This window comes from Ostrea edulis, chromosome 7 (assembly GCF_947568905.1).
Source record: "Ostrea edulis chromosome 7, xbOstEdul1.1, whole genome shotgun sequence".
NCBI classification, from domain to species: Eukaryota; Metazoa; Mollusca; class Bivalvia; order Ostreida; family Ostreidae; genus Ostrea; species Ostrea edulis.
In genome coordinates this window covers 42,103,587-42,123,180 of record NC_079170.1, presented here as the reverse complement: position 1 = coordinate 42,123,180, position 19,594 = coordinate 42,103,587, and the positions used below count along the sequence as shown (strand labels likewise).

General features: G+C 33.9%; 1 protein-coding gene across 1 annotated transcript in view; it reads left to right on the top strand.

Annotated features, from left to right (window-relative positions):
* The window catches only part of LOC125655407 (TPR and ankyrin repeat-containing protein 1-like), a 46,993-nt gene extending 40,321 nt beyond the window's left edge, over positions 1–6,672 (top strand). The window contains exons 25-27 of the mRNA XM_056144445.1: positions 168–338; positions 2,122–2,308; positions 4,353–6,672. Of these exons, the coding sequence (XP_056000420.1) occupies positions 168–338; positions 2,122–2,308; positions 4,353–6,334 (2,340 nt within the window). The 3' untranslated portion in view covers positions 6,335–6,672. The remainder of the gene's footprint in view (positions 1–167; positions 339–2,121; positions 2,309–4,352) is intronic.
* Positions 6,673–19,594: the final 12,922 nt, after the last annotated feature.

Below are 19,594 nucleotides of genomic sequence, written 5' to 3'. Positions count from 1 at the left end.
TGAATATTATACACTTCATATTAATGCATTAGTAAACAAAAGACAAATGAAGGCATATATTCATTTTTGAATGCTCAATTTATTTGATCAATGTATGAATAATCAACCTATTCTTGATACATTTCAATGATACACTGCACTTAATGAAATTGTTCTCATGCGAGTAGATGGAAAAAGCAACTACTATCTATAAAGACTTGAAAAGGCCAATTGATCAAAGCAGATGCTTGGAACAGCTGGGATATTACGGAAAAGCAATGCAGGTGTTAGCAGAAAGTACACACTTTGAGGAGTGTCTCGGTTGTCTAAAACGTTATTGGTCTCACAAAAACAGCAAGGTAAATGAAAAGATATAGATCTCAATAAAACATTATGGTAAAGATGAAACTATATATTGCGGAAAGACGTTGGAAATAAATCACTTAACCCACCATTCAGCGATCCGTACAAGAATAGTTTTGTATCATTCCACGCAAGTGTATAACTCTTCCAGGTCAATACCCTGTGAGTTCGTTAAATGCGTCAGTGTTCCGGGCTCAAAAATATATGGGAAATGCTCGCCTCATACATTTTTACATAATACTTGGAGTCACATGGATGAGTAGGTTGGACATCCATATCATTTGCATTGAACCGTAAACCATATGGGCAGGATGTGTTGATGATTTATACATGTATACGAAATTGAACTTTGCATCATGAACTTTGCATCATGTTTGCAAATACATAACCGAACAGTAAGAAATTGGTTATTCTAAATTCAATTTAATCTAGTCATACTAGTATATTGCAACGATTGTTTGAATTATTTCATGTTGCTAGATAATGTTGACAATTTCCGAACATGAACTGATACATTATTTTGTTTGTATATTTGTTTGCTTTACGTTCAGTCGATAATTTTTCGGTCATATTGAGACGTCAGCATCTGGTGAAGTACCAAAAAGTTTGATCTATACTTAGCACGCAAGGTCATAGCAGGAAGAATTGTGTGATTAGCGAACGCCTGCGGCGACACAGGATATCCGTTTGAAAGATCATATCCGTTAGTATCTTAGGTCAATACCCATGATTCTCACTTCTAAATGCTGAACGTTTGCCGATGAATCAATTTCTGTTCACGTCTTATATTTGACGCGACCATGTCACAAACGGAGCTCGAACTCACGACCTCCCGGTCACGAATCGCACGCTCTATGTAAGTGGTGGTGATGCCATACAATAATTGCCTTGTAATGTATTCAATAGGTTGTGTATTAGTTTATAATTAAACTCTGTTAAGAATTTTTCTTCATTGTATTTAACTCTCAATAAAATATTGATTCCCATTCCTTTTTATTTGTTATTTGGAACTCTCTACTTAACTTTGTAAGCAAGGTTTTTTTTTGGAATATATGTTTTATCAAAGTAGAGTAGAATATTTTGGTTTTATGTTGTAAACGTAAATTTGTATCTATATTTTTGATTTTGATGTAGGGAATTTTAGAAAAATTATATCCGATTTCAATTTTTAAAACAATATATCGTATCATCTTACACGATGTTTTAAAGGCGATAATTCTCGTGACATCGCAGGCCAGTGTAGCTCATTCACGTTAAGCTGCTGTAGACAGTCACTGACAACGCTTGTGTCCTACGCTACTTGTTTGTGAATGAATGGAATGACATGCTGACGTACAATCTGTTGTGCAAAAGAAGTATTAATCTATAATCTAATGTTAATATTTTCATGAAGGGGTGGTTTGAATTCATTCTAAGAATTCATTTTAAGTTTTAAATCATTTTGGCTATAATTCAGATTTATATTTGCTTCGCACTTTTATTCAGTTTGTGAGTAAAATGCCCGGAGTTTACACATCGATACATTCTTCAACAAGAATGTTCAATCCTATATTGTATGGGGATATCTAGATAATTAAACATTAAGACAGGTATTGGTAAATATTAACCACTGGCCATTATCTTCCCTTATTGACACTAATTATCTTACGCTTGAGAATTAGATGGAATCTAAACTAGTCATGAAAATCTGTTAAATATCTGTTGATTGTTTTTCGCATAAATTCAAATGTACATGCAATTCATTGTCAGTATAATTTAATTCATTTCAATGTTATACAGGATGCAATACCAAAGAGTTTGAATTCAGACTTCAATATCAACTACACGGCTGCGAAATACTATGGATCGATTAGAAATAAAGACTGCATGATGAAATATTGCAAGAAAATAACAGACGAAAAGAAAATGGATATTTTCATGTCTTGTGATTTTATTGAAGAAGCAGCAAATTTACTTCATGAAAAAGGTAAAAATACAAAATTAGAGAATGATATTGAAATAAAAATTAATTACATTAGACTTGAAATAAAACCATGTCTATATATCAGTAGTAGATAGAAACACACGTTCACTTCATCAAAGATAAGTGTTTCACCAATGGTCAGAGTTAATGGAACCGAGGTAATTCAGATATGTTTTTTTTAAGAATATTTATTTTAAGAATTATTTCTTTTATGACCACATAGGGTGATGTAGAATCTAGAATAAGTATCGATGTATGAATGACACCAATCTATCATTGATGTAATCAAATCATTCCAAAGGTTTGTTCAATTTTCTTCCAAAATTAAACATGTTGGTGACCCACTTCAAACAATGTCAGAGGTGAATCTGGATGGCGTTACATTTCATTAGAACACAATTTCATATGGTTAAAACATGAAGCGAAACAAACGGTCAAAACGTTCAAGTCTGTTGCCTAAGGAAATCAATAACAGCTCATGCAACGCTGCAATGTGAAATCTTACGTGTTCCTGTTACATTGTGGTTGTGGATGAAGAGCCAAGCCTGTTGTGGATTTCGAGAGTTCTTCCATAGACCTCCATCGACCATACCACACTACTTCCACCAAAAGACTAACTAATACAAAGAACTTGCAACCATAGATACATTCCCGGATCCATTAAATGTTCTAGCAAGCCTCTATCTTTGTTCCCCAAGAAAATATTAACTGTTGTAAAGGAAAAAACTTTAAATATACTTGACCTACATCTAAGGAAACTTTGGAACATATACGGAAATAAAAAATGCACACATAAAATCGCCAAGCCAATAACACACATTGTGAACACCGGTTATTTATAGTTCGAACATGTAGCGCCACGTTTACACTTAAAGTAATTCCACCCTCCTCTGATATCATCAGATTTTGCAAAATCAATGATTTATTTAGATATTTGCATGAAAGGAACGTACCTTGGAGTCTTTTTCGATAGTTATTGTAAAAAAATCTTGTTAAAAATAAAATATTTTAAAAGTCTTAAGTTGTAGATGAATAATCAATGATAAGTTTTAAAATATTGAATCCAAGGGCATTAAGTCTGTTTTTAATTATTTCTCTATCAAGTCTATTATGCTATAGATTTCCTTTATTTTTTACAGACATTTTGTATATTTTTGTGAAGAAACAGTTTTATGAAATTGTTGTGAATGCTATTATATCATCATAACCAGTTTTCATTAAATTTTGATAACGTTATTTAAGGAAAATTGCAATTTTCTGACGGTGATATATGATTTTGTTTATGTATGTCTCACATCTTAAAAAGGGTGAAGACTTATATATTTTATTTGATAATTTGTTAGTTTAAACGCTAATAATTGGAAACAAATACACTTTTAAACTTGTATCAGATAAAACTGCGAGTATGGAGTTACCTTAATGAAAATTAATGTTAATTAACACTCAATGTGATACTAAAGTTAACACATACTTGATAATACGTTAACGAAATATTTGACAAATTGATTGAGCGGAATGATTCTTTCACTTTAGAGATTGGATAAACCTTAGATTACGGACCAGGGGCATATATATTTAAGAACGTCCATCTCACTTAGTTTACGCAAATTTATCAGAATTGGATCAAAAGGTTATAAACAATGTACCTTTTCTATAATGTTATGAATTGTTCGTTTTAGATGTTTTATTTAGAAATTTTTCCATAGACGCAAACAATATCAATTTCATTTTGAGGATAGAAATTAGACTTTTGCAAGGATCCTTACTAAGTACAGTTATACTACTACTAACATATTGAGAAATTGCACAAGATAAGGTTACTTGTCGTAAAGATATCATTTACTAGCTATTCAATATTCTCTATACATCGATTTACATAAGTCGCATAAGTCGTATTTTTGTAGATGCGCAACATTTGTACAGAGTTTAACTCTCTGAGCTATCGTCGTTGCTTACCATTGATAGAACCACATTATAAAACTGTAATACTGTATTTCCATACTATTGATGTCATTAAAATGAATATATTTTCTACGGTTTTCTAAAGGTAGACACAATGAAGCCATGGAACTTTACATTAAAAATGGAAATGTGCAAAAGGCATTGCAACATTTGAAGCAAAAGACGATCAAAAACAGGGAATTATGGCATGCATGTACAATTATAAGGGCGCAGCTTGCAGTTGTTATCTCGGGAAAAGAAGGTATAGATGAGTCTGTCCAAGACTTGGACGAAATTATAAATGACAAAAGTGCTAATACTCTTTTAGCTGCAAAGGCACAATTCATCCGGGGACAATTGCAAGAAGACCGAGATGATATAAAGAAAGCCTATGGAATGTTTGCAACTGGTAATGCAAGTTATTTCGGGAAATTAGAATGTATTAATTGGCTGGTGGAAAACATGAGATTGACTGATTATTTTGAAGATGCGTGTACAATATTAACCTATCTTGGAGAATTACACCCTCCATTTCATCATCTTGTGTTCGGAAAGTGTAGTCGCGATTACTTTCAGGATTCAGATTACATGTTCTATGGAATAAAATACGAGGAGGTCTCTAAAAACTACAAAATATATCCAAGACAGGCACCGTTGGCGAGGAAGATTTGCACTTCAAAAAATAACCTCGAAATATGTCTTGGCAAGGAAGAGATGACAGAGTCTGTTTTACATTTCATAACCCAGAGAGCAAATCAATGGTTACAAAAACTGCAATCCTCCATTGAATTACAGAAGAATTCAATGGAACAATTTCTGCAGAATCCAAAAAGAGTAAATAAGCCAGAATCATTAGAACATTTAACCAAAGTTAAGGAATTGAAAAAGGAATCTTTGTTCTGCCTCATTCAATCCCACATTTTATCTGTCGGAATATCCTTCCTTTCAAAGTGGACGACTGACCCTACATTTGATGAATGCGAGGCGTTTTCAAGTACTTTATTTTCATTCAATTGTATTCAAGCAATACCTGTGGACAGCATGGATCTCAAAAGTAAAGTATCCAATTTATTAAGAAAATCGCCTCTTGAAGTATTTCGAAAAGCAATGGTAAAATATTTGAAGGCAAATTTCAATCAATTACTTAAAGCGTCAGAAAAAAGTACGATGAGAAATTTCATTGAAATCATTCTTCTTCAAAATGGATTGGCTTTAACAGACGTAAATGTCTTGGAAATGATGGGAAATTATGAACACCAAAGATTGACTGCCAACGAAAGACCAAAGACGTTTTCAACAAATAAAGATCGGGGAAACGCATTTCAAAAGATCACAGAAGACGAGAAATCCCATGGATGTATCAGGCTTGGCAATTCTACCTTTATCTCGATTGCAAAACAGTTTTCTGAAACCATTAAATACCTTAACATCAACGATGCTAATTCAGCAGCCTACTTTTTCAATGCGTTCTGCAAAATTTTGGGAGAGCAAAATCAGGAAGGATTTGAAATTTCTTTTGATGTATTTTTACTGTGCGCTGAAAGTATTTTATCCATCACTTTACTAAATGCAGTTCAAGTGGATAATGATATAAAGGTGATAATACCCAATTCTTTTCGTCGGAGACTGTATTATGTCGAAACTGTTTTTCTGAATAATTCAACACCTTGCGTATCAGATCACACTGCAGATCAAATATCACAGAAGGCTACATCTGAGTTTTGTCTGAAGCACTTTGTTCATGTCCTTTGTGGACTTTCCTGCAATGTAAATCTCTTGCAACTAGCACGAAAGAAAGATTGGCCTTCTTGCGAAAATGCAAGTGAGAGAATAATTGTTTTGAGCTTACTCATACTGTGCAATTTAGGAGGTGCAATCAAATTGAATGACACTGAGATCAAGAAACTGGCGAGTGAAGTTGATCACACTTTGACTATCACAAATAAGGAAGATGTTTTGAAACAAATAAAATCGTCGGAAAGCTCATTGGATTTTATCAACGCTCTTGCGTTTATTCTAGAGAAACAGGACATGCATCTTCAAGTTTGTACTTGGAACGCAAAAATGGTTTTTCGAAGATTGAGATAACCTTTGGAAATTGAACAAAATATTTCATACTTCAACTGCAAACTTCCACTATAGTATAAAACACTGCAATTGACTTAAAATCCAGGGAAGACCTTTAATCTGTTAGCTGTACAACTGCGAACAATATCACTGCGGTTTCCAAGATAAAGAAATTTCTGGGCTAAAGAAAGCCTCAAAACCAACACGTCTCAATGAAGAATTTTGAACAGTTATTAAACGTCACATGGGATATGTTTCTGCAAAAAAGAAAGGCAATGATAAAGGAGCTATGCTATTCTATAAGAAAATATTTCCGATATGAATACAGATATCCTCGAAATGTCAATAAAATGAGATTACTAAATTTGAGTATCTCAGTCAACATTCTAACCGGTGAACAATTCGAATTAAACTCAAACATCAACAGAAGGGTGTTACATAATGGAAACTTAAACGTGAAAAGGAATGCATTTATTTTCTTTCTTTGTTTTCTGTATCTGAGAGAATCATTTACTCATATAGAGACGTTTCCATTTGTAGGTAAATGTTAGCAATTTAGAACACTACGCTTGTTGTTCAAACTGGATATAGGAAGAATTCTTAACTTGTCAAGCTTATCGGGGAACATGACCTCCGCATCTGAAAGACCCGTGAATCTCATTTCTATTCGTTTGGCCCGACCGTGTCACAAGTGGATCTCCAACTTACGACCTCCTGGTTACGAAGCGAACGTTCTACTCGCAGGGATACACTAGATTTCACACCAAAGATTTTTCAGCTTAAATACAAAACGGAATACTCTGAAATATAAAAACAATAGGGTACTGTATATATATATATATATATATATATATATTATATATATATATATATATATATATATATATAAAGCACAAACACACAATTATAACACCCAACCTTACATTAACCCCTAGGATTTTAACGATACATGTGATAATCAATCACAACTAGGTACTGAAAAATTTCACCCCCATCCCGGGGTTGAACCAGCGACCTACGGCACCCACCGCCTAGCAAGACTGTCAAACCAGTGCACAAGTCCACTCGGCCACAACGACTTCCCTGGAAAGGAAGTTTTCTTATATTCCTAAAGCGCTACTTATACACATTGATTCAATCTCATACAGTCGCTGTGTCATTCAGTGTTTAAGATATTTTTATAAGGAGAGTGGATCTTTCGATGCAATTGTATAAATATTTAATAGAAAGCACAAACACACAATTATAACACCCAACCTTACATTAACCCCTAGGATCTAAACGATACATGTGATAATCAGTCTTGCTAGGCGGTGGGTGCCGATTTACGTTTACAACATAAAACCAAAATATTCTACTCTACTTTGATAAAACATATATTCCAAAAAACCCTTGCTTACAAAGTTAAGTAGAGAGTTCCAAATAACAAATAAAAAGGAATGGGAATCAATATTTTATTGAGAGTTAAATACAATGAAGAAAAATTCTTAACAGAGTTTAATTATAAACTAATACACAACCTATTGAATACATTACAAGACAATTATTGAATGGCATCACCACCACTTACATAGAGCGTGCGATTCGTGACCGGGAGGTCGTGAGTTCGAGCTCCGTTTGTGACATGGTCGCGTCAAATATAAGACGTGAACAGAAATTGATTCATCGGCAAACGTTCAGCATTTAGAAGTGAGAATCATGGGTATTGACCTACAGTACACGACACGAGTTTATACACCCCACCGTGGAAAGACCACCGTGGAAAATCCACGGAGATACACCGTGTCCTCCTTATTCCACGGTGTGTGTTATTTACGAATACACACAGCTTCTAGGAGCTTTGTTCTGGCCATGGGCGCCTTGCGGGAGATGTGAAAATGTGCCGCAGGCCAAATTTTCAGTACCTAGTTGTGATTATTTAGTGCTTTATATATATATATATATATATATATATATATATATATATATATATATAATAAAAAAGCAGGAAAATATACAGTCTCTAAGATAAACAACTTTGTATTCCTTATTAATTTGTATTCACCTGAGGATGGATGTTAAAATCCAGTGAGCGCTAGTGATTTAAATGTATTTTGGAACTGTATATTTTCCTGCTTTTTTATTGAATTATTTTGACTGTGTGATATCAACTCTTTCTATTTGGATTATATATATATATATATATATATATATATATATATATATATATATATATATACATGTATATATATATATATGTATATATATATATATATATATATATATATATATATCAATCAATCAGTCAGCTTGGTCTTCTCGGAAGCCTGTTAAGTTATAAATGGATGTTTTAATGCATGCATGTACATACCTTTCTATGTGTGTTCATAATATGTTAAGAATGAAAAGTACAATGTGTATAGCTTCTTTTATGCCTGTATTTCATTGAGAAGTGAAAATGAACAGTCATCAATATCATAATTCGTATAAATAATACAAAATAAAGAATAGGTCAAATGCTAAACCCTGGACACACCAGAGGTAGGATCGGGTGCCTAGTAGGGGTAGCATCCCCAAGTGCTTGGTAACCTCATCCGTGAGTCTATACCTTGATCACGAAAATTGAATGGTCCTTGGTTAAAATCTGAATGTAAAGAATAACCCAACAATTGGTATGAAACACTTCAGACAGCATTCGACCAAATGACAGGTTGTATTTATCAATTGGATCATTATAACGACCATAGATATTGCGAAATACTCACTTTGAATCAGAATGTTGACATCTCTGTAACATCAACTTATTTGTCAGCCACCTGCATCGATTTAAAAGATTACCATACGCAGAACATTCACTTGCGTAATCAGTTGAGAGACATGAACACATGGAGGTGATAGAATATTGCTACATAAATATGGGAAGCTGGTGATGAAGAACCTGGAGTCATCCCGTTTGTTATAAAGTTGAGTTGTTATTTTGCCGTCAACATCTATTTTCGATGAAATATCCAGTTGCGAAGCAGGTATGGAAAAGTCCGTGGTGTCTTTTATTTAGAGTTTTCTGGGATGTATCGAATCGGCACATGAATGAAAATGAGCATTGTTAAAGCTAATATGAATTTTTAAAAATAGTAGAAGTCTCGGTATTCGCTATATTTTTCTGCTCATCCGCCACAGTAGAATAGTGTTCTATTGTTATACGGATCAGGATGGCCATGGTAGATAGGGGACCAGTTTTGCTAAGCTTCACATCAGTGTTTCTGATTTACCTGTGTGGATGATCTCGATAGGTAACACGTACATATCCCATAGTAGTGTACAAGACACCAACAAGAAATGAAATAACGTTTTAGAACACAAAGCAGTACTCAAATTGCATTCAAAATATCGTACATTAGTAAAACATAAAAGATTTGGATAAATGTATAAATTTAGAATGATTGTTTTTATACATGTACATTTAGTTGCAGTATGCATGTCAAAATTATGGGCTAAAGTACAGTATACTCGGCGAAATGTTTCATATATTATCTATTGTCAGAATGAAAAGGGTAAAAATGTTTACACCATTCACACCCAATTCAAGCAAAATGACAACAACTAAATATTACTGTACCTTATATATGAATACCTATCGAATGCGGACAACTATTTACCCGAATCTACTAGTAATATCTCTAACGAAACGCAGGTGTACGTATACACTTATCCAAAATAAGCTACGCGCATTTTTCTATCGAGTCTGATGAAATTAAAGAAAAGAACCCTGCACTTGAATTGAATCCAGATGTATTTAAAAATAAATTCCTCCTTGCTCTGATCGAAAGCATGTTTCTAATTTACAAAAGAACTGATAGGGGAATATATAAATTCGAACTCCTTTAGAACTGAATGAAATGAAATGTAGATATATAGCATATACACGCACCTTTATTTCAACACGGTATTGAACTGGTGCAAATGTTATATCAGGCACGTATACCGGGGATGGGTGGTAGTCTGCTTTTTGACAATTCACTTTTTTCCTTATCATACCATACAAGGTCCGTATTTTTACACCATGCAAAATTCGATTGACGGTGTTGTGTACTACATGCACTCCATTGACACCTGTGATTTAGATTGTTCTAGAGCTCATGTTTACTTCTTTAGTAGAAAAATTACGTACAAGATTATATCTTGTAATAATGAGAGAGAGATTGTGTTAATACTAACCAACTTTCTTCGATATAGGATTAAATTCCAGGAAGTTTTCCTTTGCCACGAGATCGTATTTCGCAATGACGAAATATTTATCTTGTATTTACCAGAGGTTTTCCCCTTTAATAGTAACTTTCTTTGAAATCTGATTAGATTCAAGGAAGTTTCGTTTAGACACGAGATTGTATCTCGCAGTGACGAAACATTCATCTGATATTTTCAAGAGAATATTTTATTTTCCTTAATACAAACTAACTTTCTTGGAAATCAGTTTAATTTCAAGGAAGTATTATCTAGACACGAGATAGTATCTCCCAGTGGCGAGATATTCATCTTACATTTCGAGAGAGACTAACTATTAACTTTCTTCAAAATCGGATTGAATTCAAGGAAGGTTTGTTTAGACACGTGATCGCATCTTACAACAGTCACCCGCTATCTGGACAGAATCAAATTTACAGAACCAGATGCTTTATTCACACCAAATTCATAAATCCAATACAAGTATTCAGCCAAATGCATCTCTCTTATTTGTTAATTTCCAGGGGAATAAATATATAAACTTAAGAATATTGCAACTTGTCCGCGTGTGTGTATGCAAACGAAAAAATGAGAAATAATTCCATACACAGAAATTACACATGTAACTAAATCATAGGGTAACCCAAGCAGTTTTGAAAAATAAAATGAAAACGAAATGAATCCTATTCATGCTTTGATCGAATGACTCTCTTTTTATGGTATCAACAACGTTAGTAGCCTTCACCTTGAGTTACAATTGTACAACCTTGTGATCAAGGCATGAATAGGATTCATTTCGTTTTTCAAAACTGCTTAAGACATTGCTTTCTGGACTAGAAGGTCGCAATTCAAGGTCACAGTCGGTGATTGAATGTAGAAATGATGTAGACTTCATTATCACAAACGTTACCATTGCTGTTATTTGTTTCTTGTCTGCTATATAGATAGCAAGTAGGGAGATGAGGATCCCTAGAATTTACCAGGCTGTAAGGTCATAGGTCAAGGCAACATACAGCTGTGTGCACGTGTGTATTACTTTCATTTGTAATATGTATTGTATTTGATAAATCGACACATACGTGGTGGAGTATAGAATTAAATGAAACAAATGGTTTCTTTTTGCTTAAACACGATCTTGTGATTAAAATCAGATCAGTTGATCAACTGATGTCTTTACGAGAGCGGATTGACAGTTCCCACCTCTGGTGTGTCCAGGGGTCAGTATTTGCCCAACTATCTATTTTGTATTGTTTATGGGATTTATGAGATTGATGACTGTTCGTTATCTTTGCCTTTCATTGTAATAACTGTAACGCAGTTTGTACCCTGTGCAGTTACAGTTCAAATACTGATTGATAATAAATGAAGAAAAAATAATAGAACATTTGAATTTAAGCTTTTATTTACATGACAAACCAAACAAATAGTATGCTATTTATAAACAAAAAGGATAAGATACCCACATGACACATTAGGTTCAGTGCAAATTTAAGAATTCATCAAATGAAATACATCTTCAAAATAAATGTATCAAGAGCCATAATTGGATTTCAGTCCAAATATTTGCCTGAAAATTGACTAGTGATTTAGATGTTTGTTAATACGTGTACATTTTCATGTTAGAACCCTTTTTGATGCATTCATAAATAGTACATTAATAAAAATACAAGACATGCAGATCAAAGATATGAAAAATCGTTCTACCCAATGGTATAATCCTAAATATGTTGTTGAATGGAAGATTTTAGATACGTAAGCATAGTAAAATACGAACATTTATACACAGAACTTATATATAAATTTAATGATATGAAAAACAAACATAATTTTAAAATGATGAAGAATAAGCTATACACAAGGGAATCAAATGAATGGATCGACAATAAGCAAATACGATTACAAGATACACAATTAAAATAAATTTTGATCAAAAAGTTGCCCCAAAGACACAAAAATAAAAACAATGGTAGGGATTGTCCCATGATTGTGGCAGCATACTATGGAAATCATTGTTTGGACATAGTAGTTAAAGTGCACTGAAAGTTCAAGAGTTTAGATATATTTTTTACAGATTTTTTATTTCTTTGTCTTTTTGTTAATTTCCCGCAATATATGTCGAATCAAATTGGTATAAAGTAATCACTGTTACTGTGGTTTTGTATTGATAAGTTCAAGAGTTTAAATGATTTCTTTTCTTTTGATTCTATGCCTTTGTAATTTTTTTTTATCATTTTCCCGCAATACGTGTAAAATCAAGTTAAAATGAACATAATTCCAAAAATTTTGCCTCAAAATAGTGAAGATATTTCAAATAGTCAGATATTTGGTAATACATGTACATATTCGTGGTAAAACACTTTTTGACGCATTCATAAAGCATGAATTAATAATTATAATAATAATAATAAAAAATATAAAAAAAAAAAGACATGCAGAAAATGATATAAAAATACTTGAAATTTACATTTAAATGTAATGATCTGATTTCAAAACTTTAATTCTTAGTTGTATTTTTTTTTATTTTTCCCTGCAAAGCATGTAAAATCAAACAGATATGAAAATGACTATAGCGAGTGGTTTTGTTTTCTTCTATTGATTCTGCCACACGTTCAAACATTTAAAACAAATTATGAAGTTATTCTATTTTATTTCATTGTTTGCTATTGTATGCTATTTTCTCCGCAATACAAAAAATCAAATTGTATTTATTACAATTCCAAATTTTTACTTCAAAATAGTGAAAATATTCTAAATAGCTAGATATTTGGTAATATATTAATAAATCTTCATGGTAAAACGCATTTTGGTGCATTCATTAGTGAATTAATGAAATACAAGACATGTAGAACTATGGTATGAAACGATATAATCTTTAGTGGGTTGTTGGATTGATGGAATATTGTTTAACGTCCCTCTCGAGAACTTTTCACTCGTAGGGAGATGTCACCATTGCCAGTGGAGGGCTGCAAAATTTAGGACTATGCTCAGCGTTCACGACCTTTAAGCAGGGAGGGTTTGTCAACGTGCCACGCATAATGTGACATTTTACCTCGGTTTTTGCCTTCTTATTCAAAGGACCGCTCCGTTTAGTCGCCCCTTATGGAAGATTTTGCATATGTAACTATAGAAAAATATTATTTATCTCTAAAACTGATATATATATTTGATGTTGAGAAAAACGCATAATTTCAAAATGATTAACAATAAACTATTTACATGTACAAGGGAATGAAATAAATGGATCGACTTTAGCAAATACGATTAGAAAATACACTATTCAAATATGTTTTTTTTTATCAAAAAGTTGTCCCAAAGACACGAAAATAAAATCAATGGTAGCGATTGGTCCATGATTGTGGCAGCATATCATAGAAATCAGTGTTGGACATAATAGTAAAATACATGTTCATAATTTATCATTATATTTTTTTCTGTAATACATGTACATACCAAATCAAGTTGAAATGAACAAAATCATAACGGGTATCTTTTTGTATTTATACATTCACACGTTTAAGAGTATATATGTTTTAAAATTATATATCTTTGTAATTTAATTTGTTTTGTTATTTTTTCCGCAATATATGTAATATCAAATTGAAATGAACAACGTTATATCGGGAATCTTTTTGTATGAATACTCTCTCTCTCTCTCTCTCTCTCTCTCTCTCCACTCACAGCATCATAAAGAAGCAAAACAAATATGCAATAACATGCACTGGTATATGTATACGGAATCAAGTAGATACGTTATTGCTGTGTAGTCTATCCTTCAACACCTACTTATTGAGACATGTTCGTGTGACATCGAATTGTATTGGTTGAATTTGTCTTGATCACTGGTAGATATGATGTTTAACCAATAACATATTAAGATTTTAGTAAACTTGAAATCACAGAATTTTCCCCAAATCAAGAGCATTAAAACCTATGACTTTTCAACACTATACACGACCATTCCTCACGATAAATTAAAGACTAGACTTTTTGACATCATAGACAGTTGCTTCTTCAACAAAAACGGAAAACGGAAATATTCATATTTAGTGATCAGTCATTCAAAAACTTACTTTGTTAAACACCACTCTGATTCCATGCACAAGTACTCTGAAGTTGAAATAAAAAATATGCTAGAGTTCCTCATTGACAATATCTTCGTGGTCTTTGGTGATCAGGTCTTCCAACAGTCTGTTGGAATTTCCATGGGCACGAATTGTGCTCCTTTGTTAGCTGACCTGTTTTTATATTCATATGAAGCAGAATGTATTCAAAAACTTCTACGTGAGAAGAAAAAATCTCTCGCTGTGACCTTCAATTCGACTTTTAGATATATCGATGACGTTTTGTCTATTAACAATGATAGCTTTCATTCATATGTCGATTTGATATATCCCTGTGAGCTCGAAATAAAGGACACCACAGAGTCGTTCACTTCTGCTTCATACTTAGATATTTTATTGAAAGTAGACATTAACGGCAAACTAACAACTCAACTGTATGACAAACGGGATGATTTCAGCTTCTCCATCGTCAACTTCCCACATTTATGTAGCAATATTCCATTATCACCTGCATATGGTGTTTATATATCTCAACTGATTCGATATGCAAGAGCTTGTTCTGGGTATAGTCAGTTTTTAAATCAAGGTAAGCTACTGACAAACAAGTTGATGGTACAGGGATTTCAACAGTCTCGATTGAAGTCAGCATTTCGCAAATTCTATGGTCGTTATAACGATCTACTTCGTCAATACAACCTCGCATTGGGTCAAATGCTGTCTGACATGTTTCATACCGATTGTTAAGCCGTTCTTGGAACACTGATTTTGACTGCGGATAACTCCGTTTACCTGATCAGGATATGGGGCTCACGGCGGGTGTGACCGGTCAACATATGTATTGCTTGTAGGAGTTATGAGATTGATCACTGTTCGTTATCTTCACCTTGCATTCAATACAATATTGTATTTTATTGGGGAAAAAAAAACAAAACAAAAAAAACAACAACAAAAAACCACCCATATAAGTTGAAGCGTCATAAACAATGAAATTATCAATATTTTCTAAAATCGTGAAATCAAATCTTCAACATAAAGCCATATACTTTTGACCACCGGGCAATGATAAAACATGAGAATTAGCCTCTAAAACTAAGTTGCATAGCATAAAATTTTGACTTGCTCGTATTTTTAACATAAATAACAATTTGTTGGCAAATGTGATTCTGTGCAAAACCCTGAAATGGACCCATAAATGGTTTCTATCTTTTGTGATATTCTGTAACTTTCTATGTATTTTTGACAGTCATAATTCTACAAACCACTTTACTTCAGGTATCTTCTTATTGTAACTAAACAAATCGTATATAATCGTAGAACCAGAAAAAGTTTGAAATGATGGTTTAACATTTCGTCAGCTTTAAGGTTACATTTAAGATTTATCTCATCTGAGGGCAAAGACGAAAAAATACAACGCTTCAACTCTTCATATCAAGTTAAAGGAATAAACACTCGGTACATATCGGGACCTGTTACCTGAGTTTACCATACGATAGATGGTCCGCGGTCTTTATTTACATCTTACATCTTACCGCGCAATAATGTAAATACATAATTCCTGGAACGTTTCGGAACGGACCTTCATCTTTTCATAAAGATATTGTTTAATAATGGTCCAAGTGTTGTACCTAAATTTCATTTAAGCATTTCGGCCACGTTATCACTTGTGAATAGATAAAAAGTACAGGACATCCAGAATAAACTGAAAATGAAATATGAAACCATCGCTAACAAGTAATCACAGCCACCCTTTACAATGTGACCCTGTGCAGTAGTTGGTAGAATACATCGTATGATCTTGAGGTTCTCTGGGGGATGTAGACTGATGATGACAAAAACATGGACCACACATGCACAAAGAAGACCACCAAAAACCCATATTATCATGAATGGAATCCCCGATCGTGATGATTGTGGAATAAAATTGGTGACTATGATCAAATATATAGCCAGGGAGAGGATGACCGTCATAGAAATACCAGCCCTTTCACCACTTTTACGTGGAATTGCAAAACACAAACACTGTAGGTGTAACAACAAAGATATCGGCATCATTACAATTAGCGAGAAATATGATGTAGCACGCTCTAATTTAAACCCAAATATAATTGATGTCGACCTTCTCGTACCATTAGTGACACCAGTTACACATGTCATGGTGTCGATACTTTTAAGGCGCCAAGTAGCATCCATCTCATAATTATCAAAGTCTGTTCTGTGTATTGACGTAAGGTTAATCTCTTCCATGTAATAACCTAAGATTCCTAGTTCTATCGAGCAATACTGAGTTTCGTATGGAAATTTCAAGAAATCTATTTTGCATTTTGATGTAAAGATTTCTCTTTTCGACATAAATGCCGATCCATTTAATGAAAACAAAACTGAACTTTCGTACATGTTTTCAGCATCAAATCGACTGAATGAATTACGTGTTGCAAATGTGGTGTCCAAACTTCTGATTCACTAAAGTACATGCTTTCGATATCTGGCGACTGGTGTGAGGAGAGGGCCCAATACATAGCAATTCTGGAATCTTCCCAATAAACCTCGAGATAGGCATCCATCGCAAACTTACCGATTTGTTCGTCAAACTCTATTATACGTTGAGGAATGAAGTCTATTGCTACAGTGGTTGCATTGTCGTTTGGCTGTATTCTTTTTTCATAATTTTGTAGAAGATCTTTGCGAAGTTCGGATCGAGATGCTGACGTCACAGCGCACAATGATGTCAAGATCAGAGCAATCTTCAAATTGACGAGAGAATCCATTTCATAACCTGAAATACGATTGCGTACCCGTAATCAGTTCATTTTATTTTGGCAAGCGATGTGACAATTCTATTTATAAACTATTTGTGTAATATAACCTTTAATGTTACATAGGATGATGCTACCATTTTTGTGTGTATCTTTTTTGTGTTTCTGACAATCGAACACGTCTGTAACATTTTTTGGTGTTTCTGACAATCGAACACGTCTGCAGCATTTGCTCCTGGTGCGACATGTCAGAGGTTCAAGCCCCGACTGAGTTAAACTTGATACTAGAAATAACTACAGACTTACTGGTCGTCATAGACACTAAAAGTGAAGAAAAAAACCTAAAACCATAGGCCCCATGTCGCCGTGGATGGTTGGTTATAGCCCAATAAAAGAACCCTGGTTGCTAAATAATAATAATAATAATGATAATAATAATTGGTTTTATATAGCGCTTTTTCCAGCGTATGCTGCTCAAAGCGCTTTACAATACATCATTACCCCGGCAGACCTTATATCAACCTAGCATACAGTGCAAGCTGCCGTTACAGGCGCTAGAGCACTAACATTCTAACAATATCTTTCACTGTCTATAGCCAGGTACCCCTTTTACACTTGGGTGGAGTGAGGAAATTCATGTAAAGTGCCTTTGCCAAGGACACAACGTTGGCCCTGTTGCGGTCAGGACTCGAACCCACGACCTTTCGGTCGAGAGCCTGACAGCCTAACCACTAGGCCACCGATCATAAATGATCAAGGACACTTTATACCATGCATCCAAATGTGTGGCCTGTTGCCTAAAACTGTATTAATGAAAGGATGTAAATTGTACTTTTTTGTTATTTATTTTGCATACAAGTCAATGTCTAATGAATCTCCATCAATATAATAGAACATAAAGCCAAAGTACATCTTCCTTGCTGCTCGTTTACATATAAACTATTTTTTCTTTATTTTATTGCAAAAAAAATATAGCTGTTTTTTTTATATTTCACTCATAGGCGCCTGGGTCAAGGATATTGCACTATAACCTATATGTAAACAATGGAGGAAATTCGAACCACGAATAAATATTTCTCTCTGATCTATGGTGTCTCTTTATACATTTTTTCATGTTCCAGGAAGCTTAAATACACGTGTCATTATCACAGAACACTAATTTATCCACGTTTTAAAAAATGTCTTATCCCACTGATTCATAATATATAACAAGGCTTGCAACTCAGTCTGCCCCTTTCCGTACCCCATGAGATATATTTCTCGATTAAAAATTATTTACACTGCTTACCAACGGGTTTTTGAGCACCATTCACTCCCGATAATTCTTTTTTGATGATTAAAATCCTTTAATAACAACTGTCCATCCGTTGTATATTTTTAATAATTTTTTTCTGTGGAAAGTCGTCTCATTCAAATCTCTAATCACGGAAGTTGCGTAAACAATACTAAAAACGAAACGGAATAAGGGCAATCCGAATTAATCTCGAGTTCCGAAAGACGCTAGCGCTATGTAAACTCCAGAGGATATCGAGCATTTAGCATATGCGCGGGTAAAATGGACGAAGACCAGAAGTTTGCAGTTGAAACCATTCTTAAAGGACATAATATCGTACTCACAGGACAAGCTGGGACGGGAAAAAGCCACGTCATCAAGGAAATCATCAAACTATTGCAGAATACCCGTACAAGATTCAGTGTCACGGTGTCAACGGGATTAGGTACGTAAAAATAGGTATGCACCAGGTAGTAGTGTAGGCCTACTGAAGTGCTCTAAAGCATTATATCTTGCTCTTTATTTTCGGAACTTGCTGAAACTAGGTGTTAATTTTCTTAAAGAGGCTAATATTGTTGACGATACTACAGTCAGAGCGAGTGCAGCTAGATACAGGTGGATTGTATGGACAACGGATCCAAATCCAGTAAGGGGTTCAACCCCCCCCCCCCTCATTTGATTGCGCACAAAAAAATATTTAAGATCGACGAAAGAGTTGATAGAAATAGTATTGAATAAAGGAATGAAAATTATCTGTATATAGATTATTTTATCTGAAAAATTATAGTAGCAATATACATGTACATGTTTATGTTGTTAAACTTAAAAGGTTGCTCCTGGTATGTTTTAAGAGGAGTGTGACCTTATGTATCAGGAGCTGACACATCCCAATGCCTGGGGCAAGTAGATTTTCTGTTCGAGCAAGTGAATATTTAATAACCACTTGTCTGTGGGCAAGTGACAAAAAAATCCAAGTCAATGAAATGTAAAATAA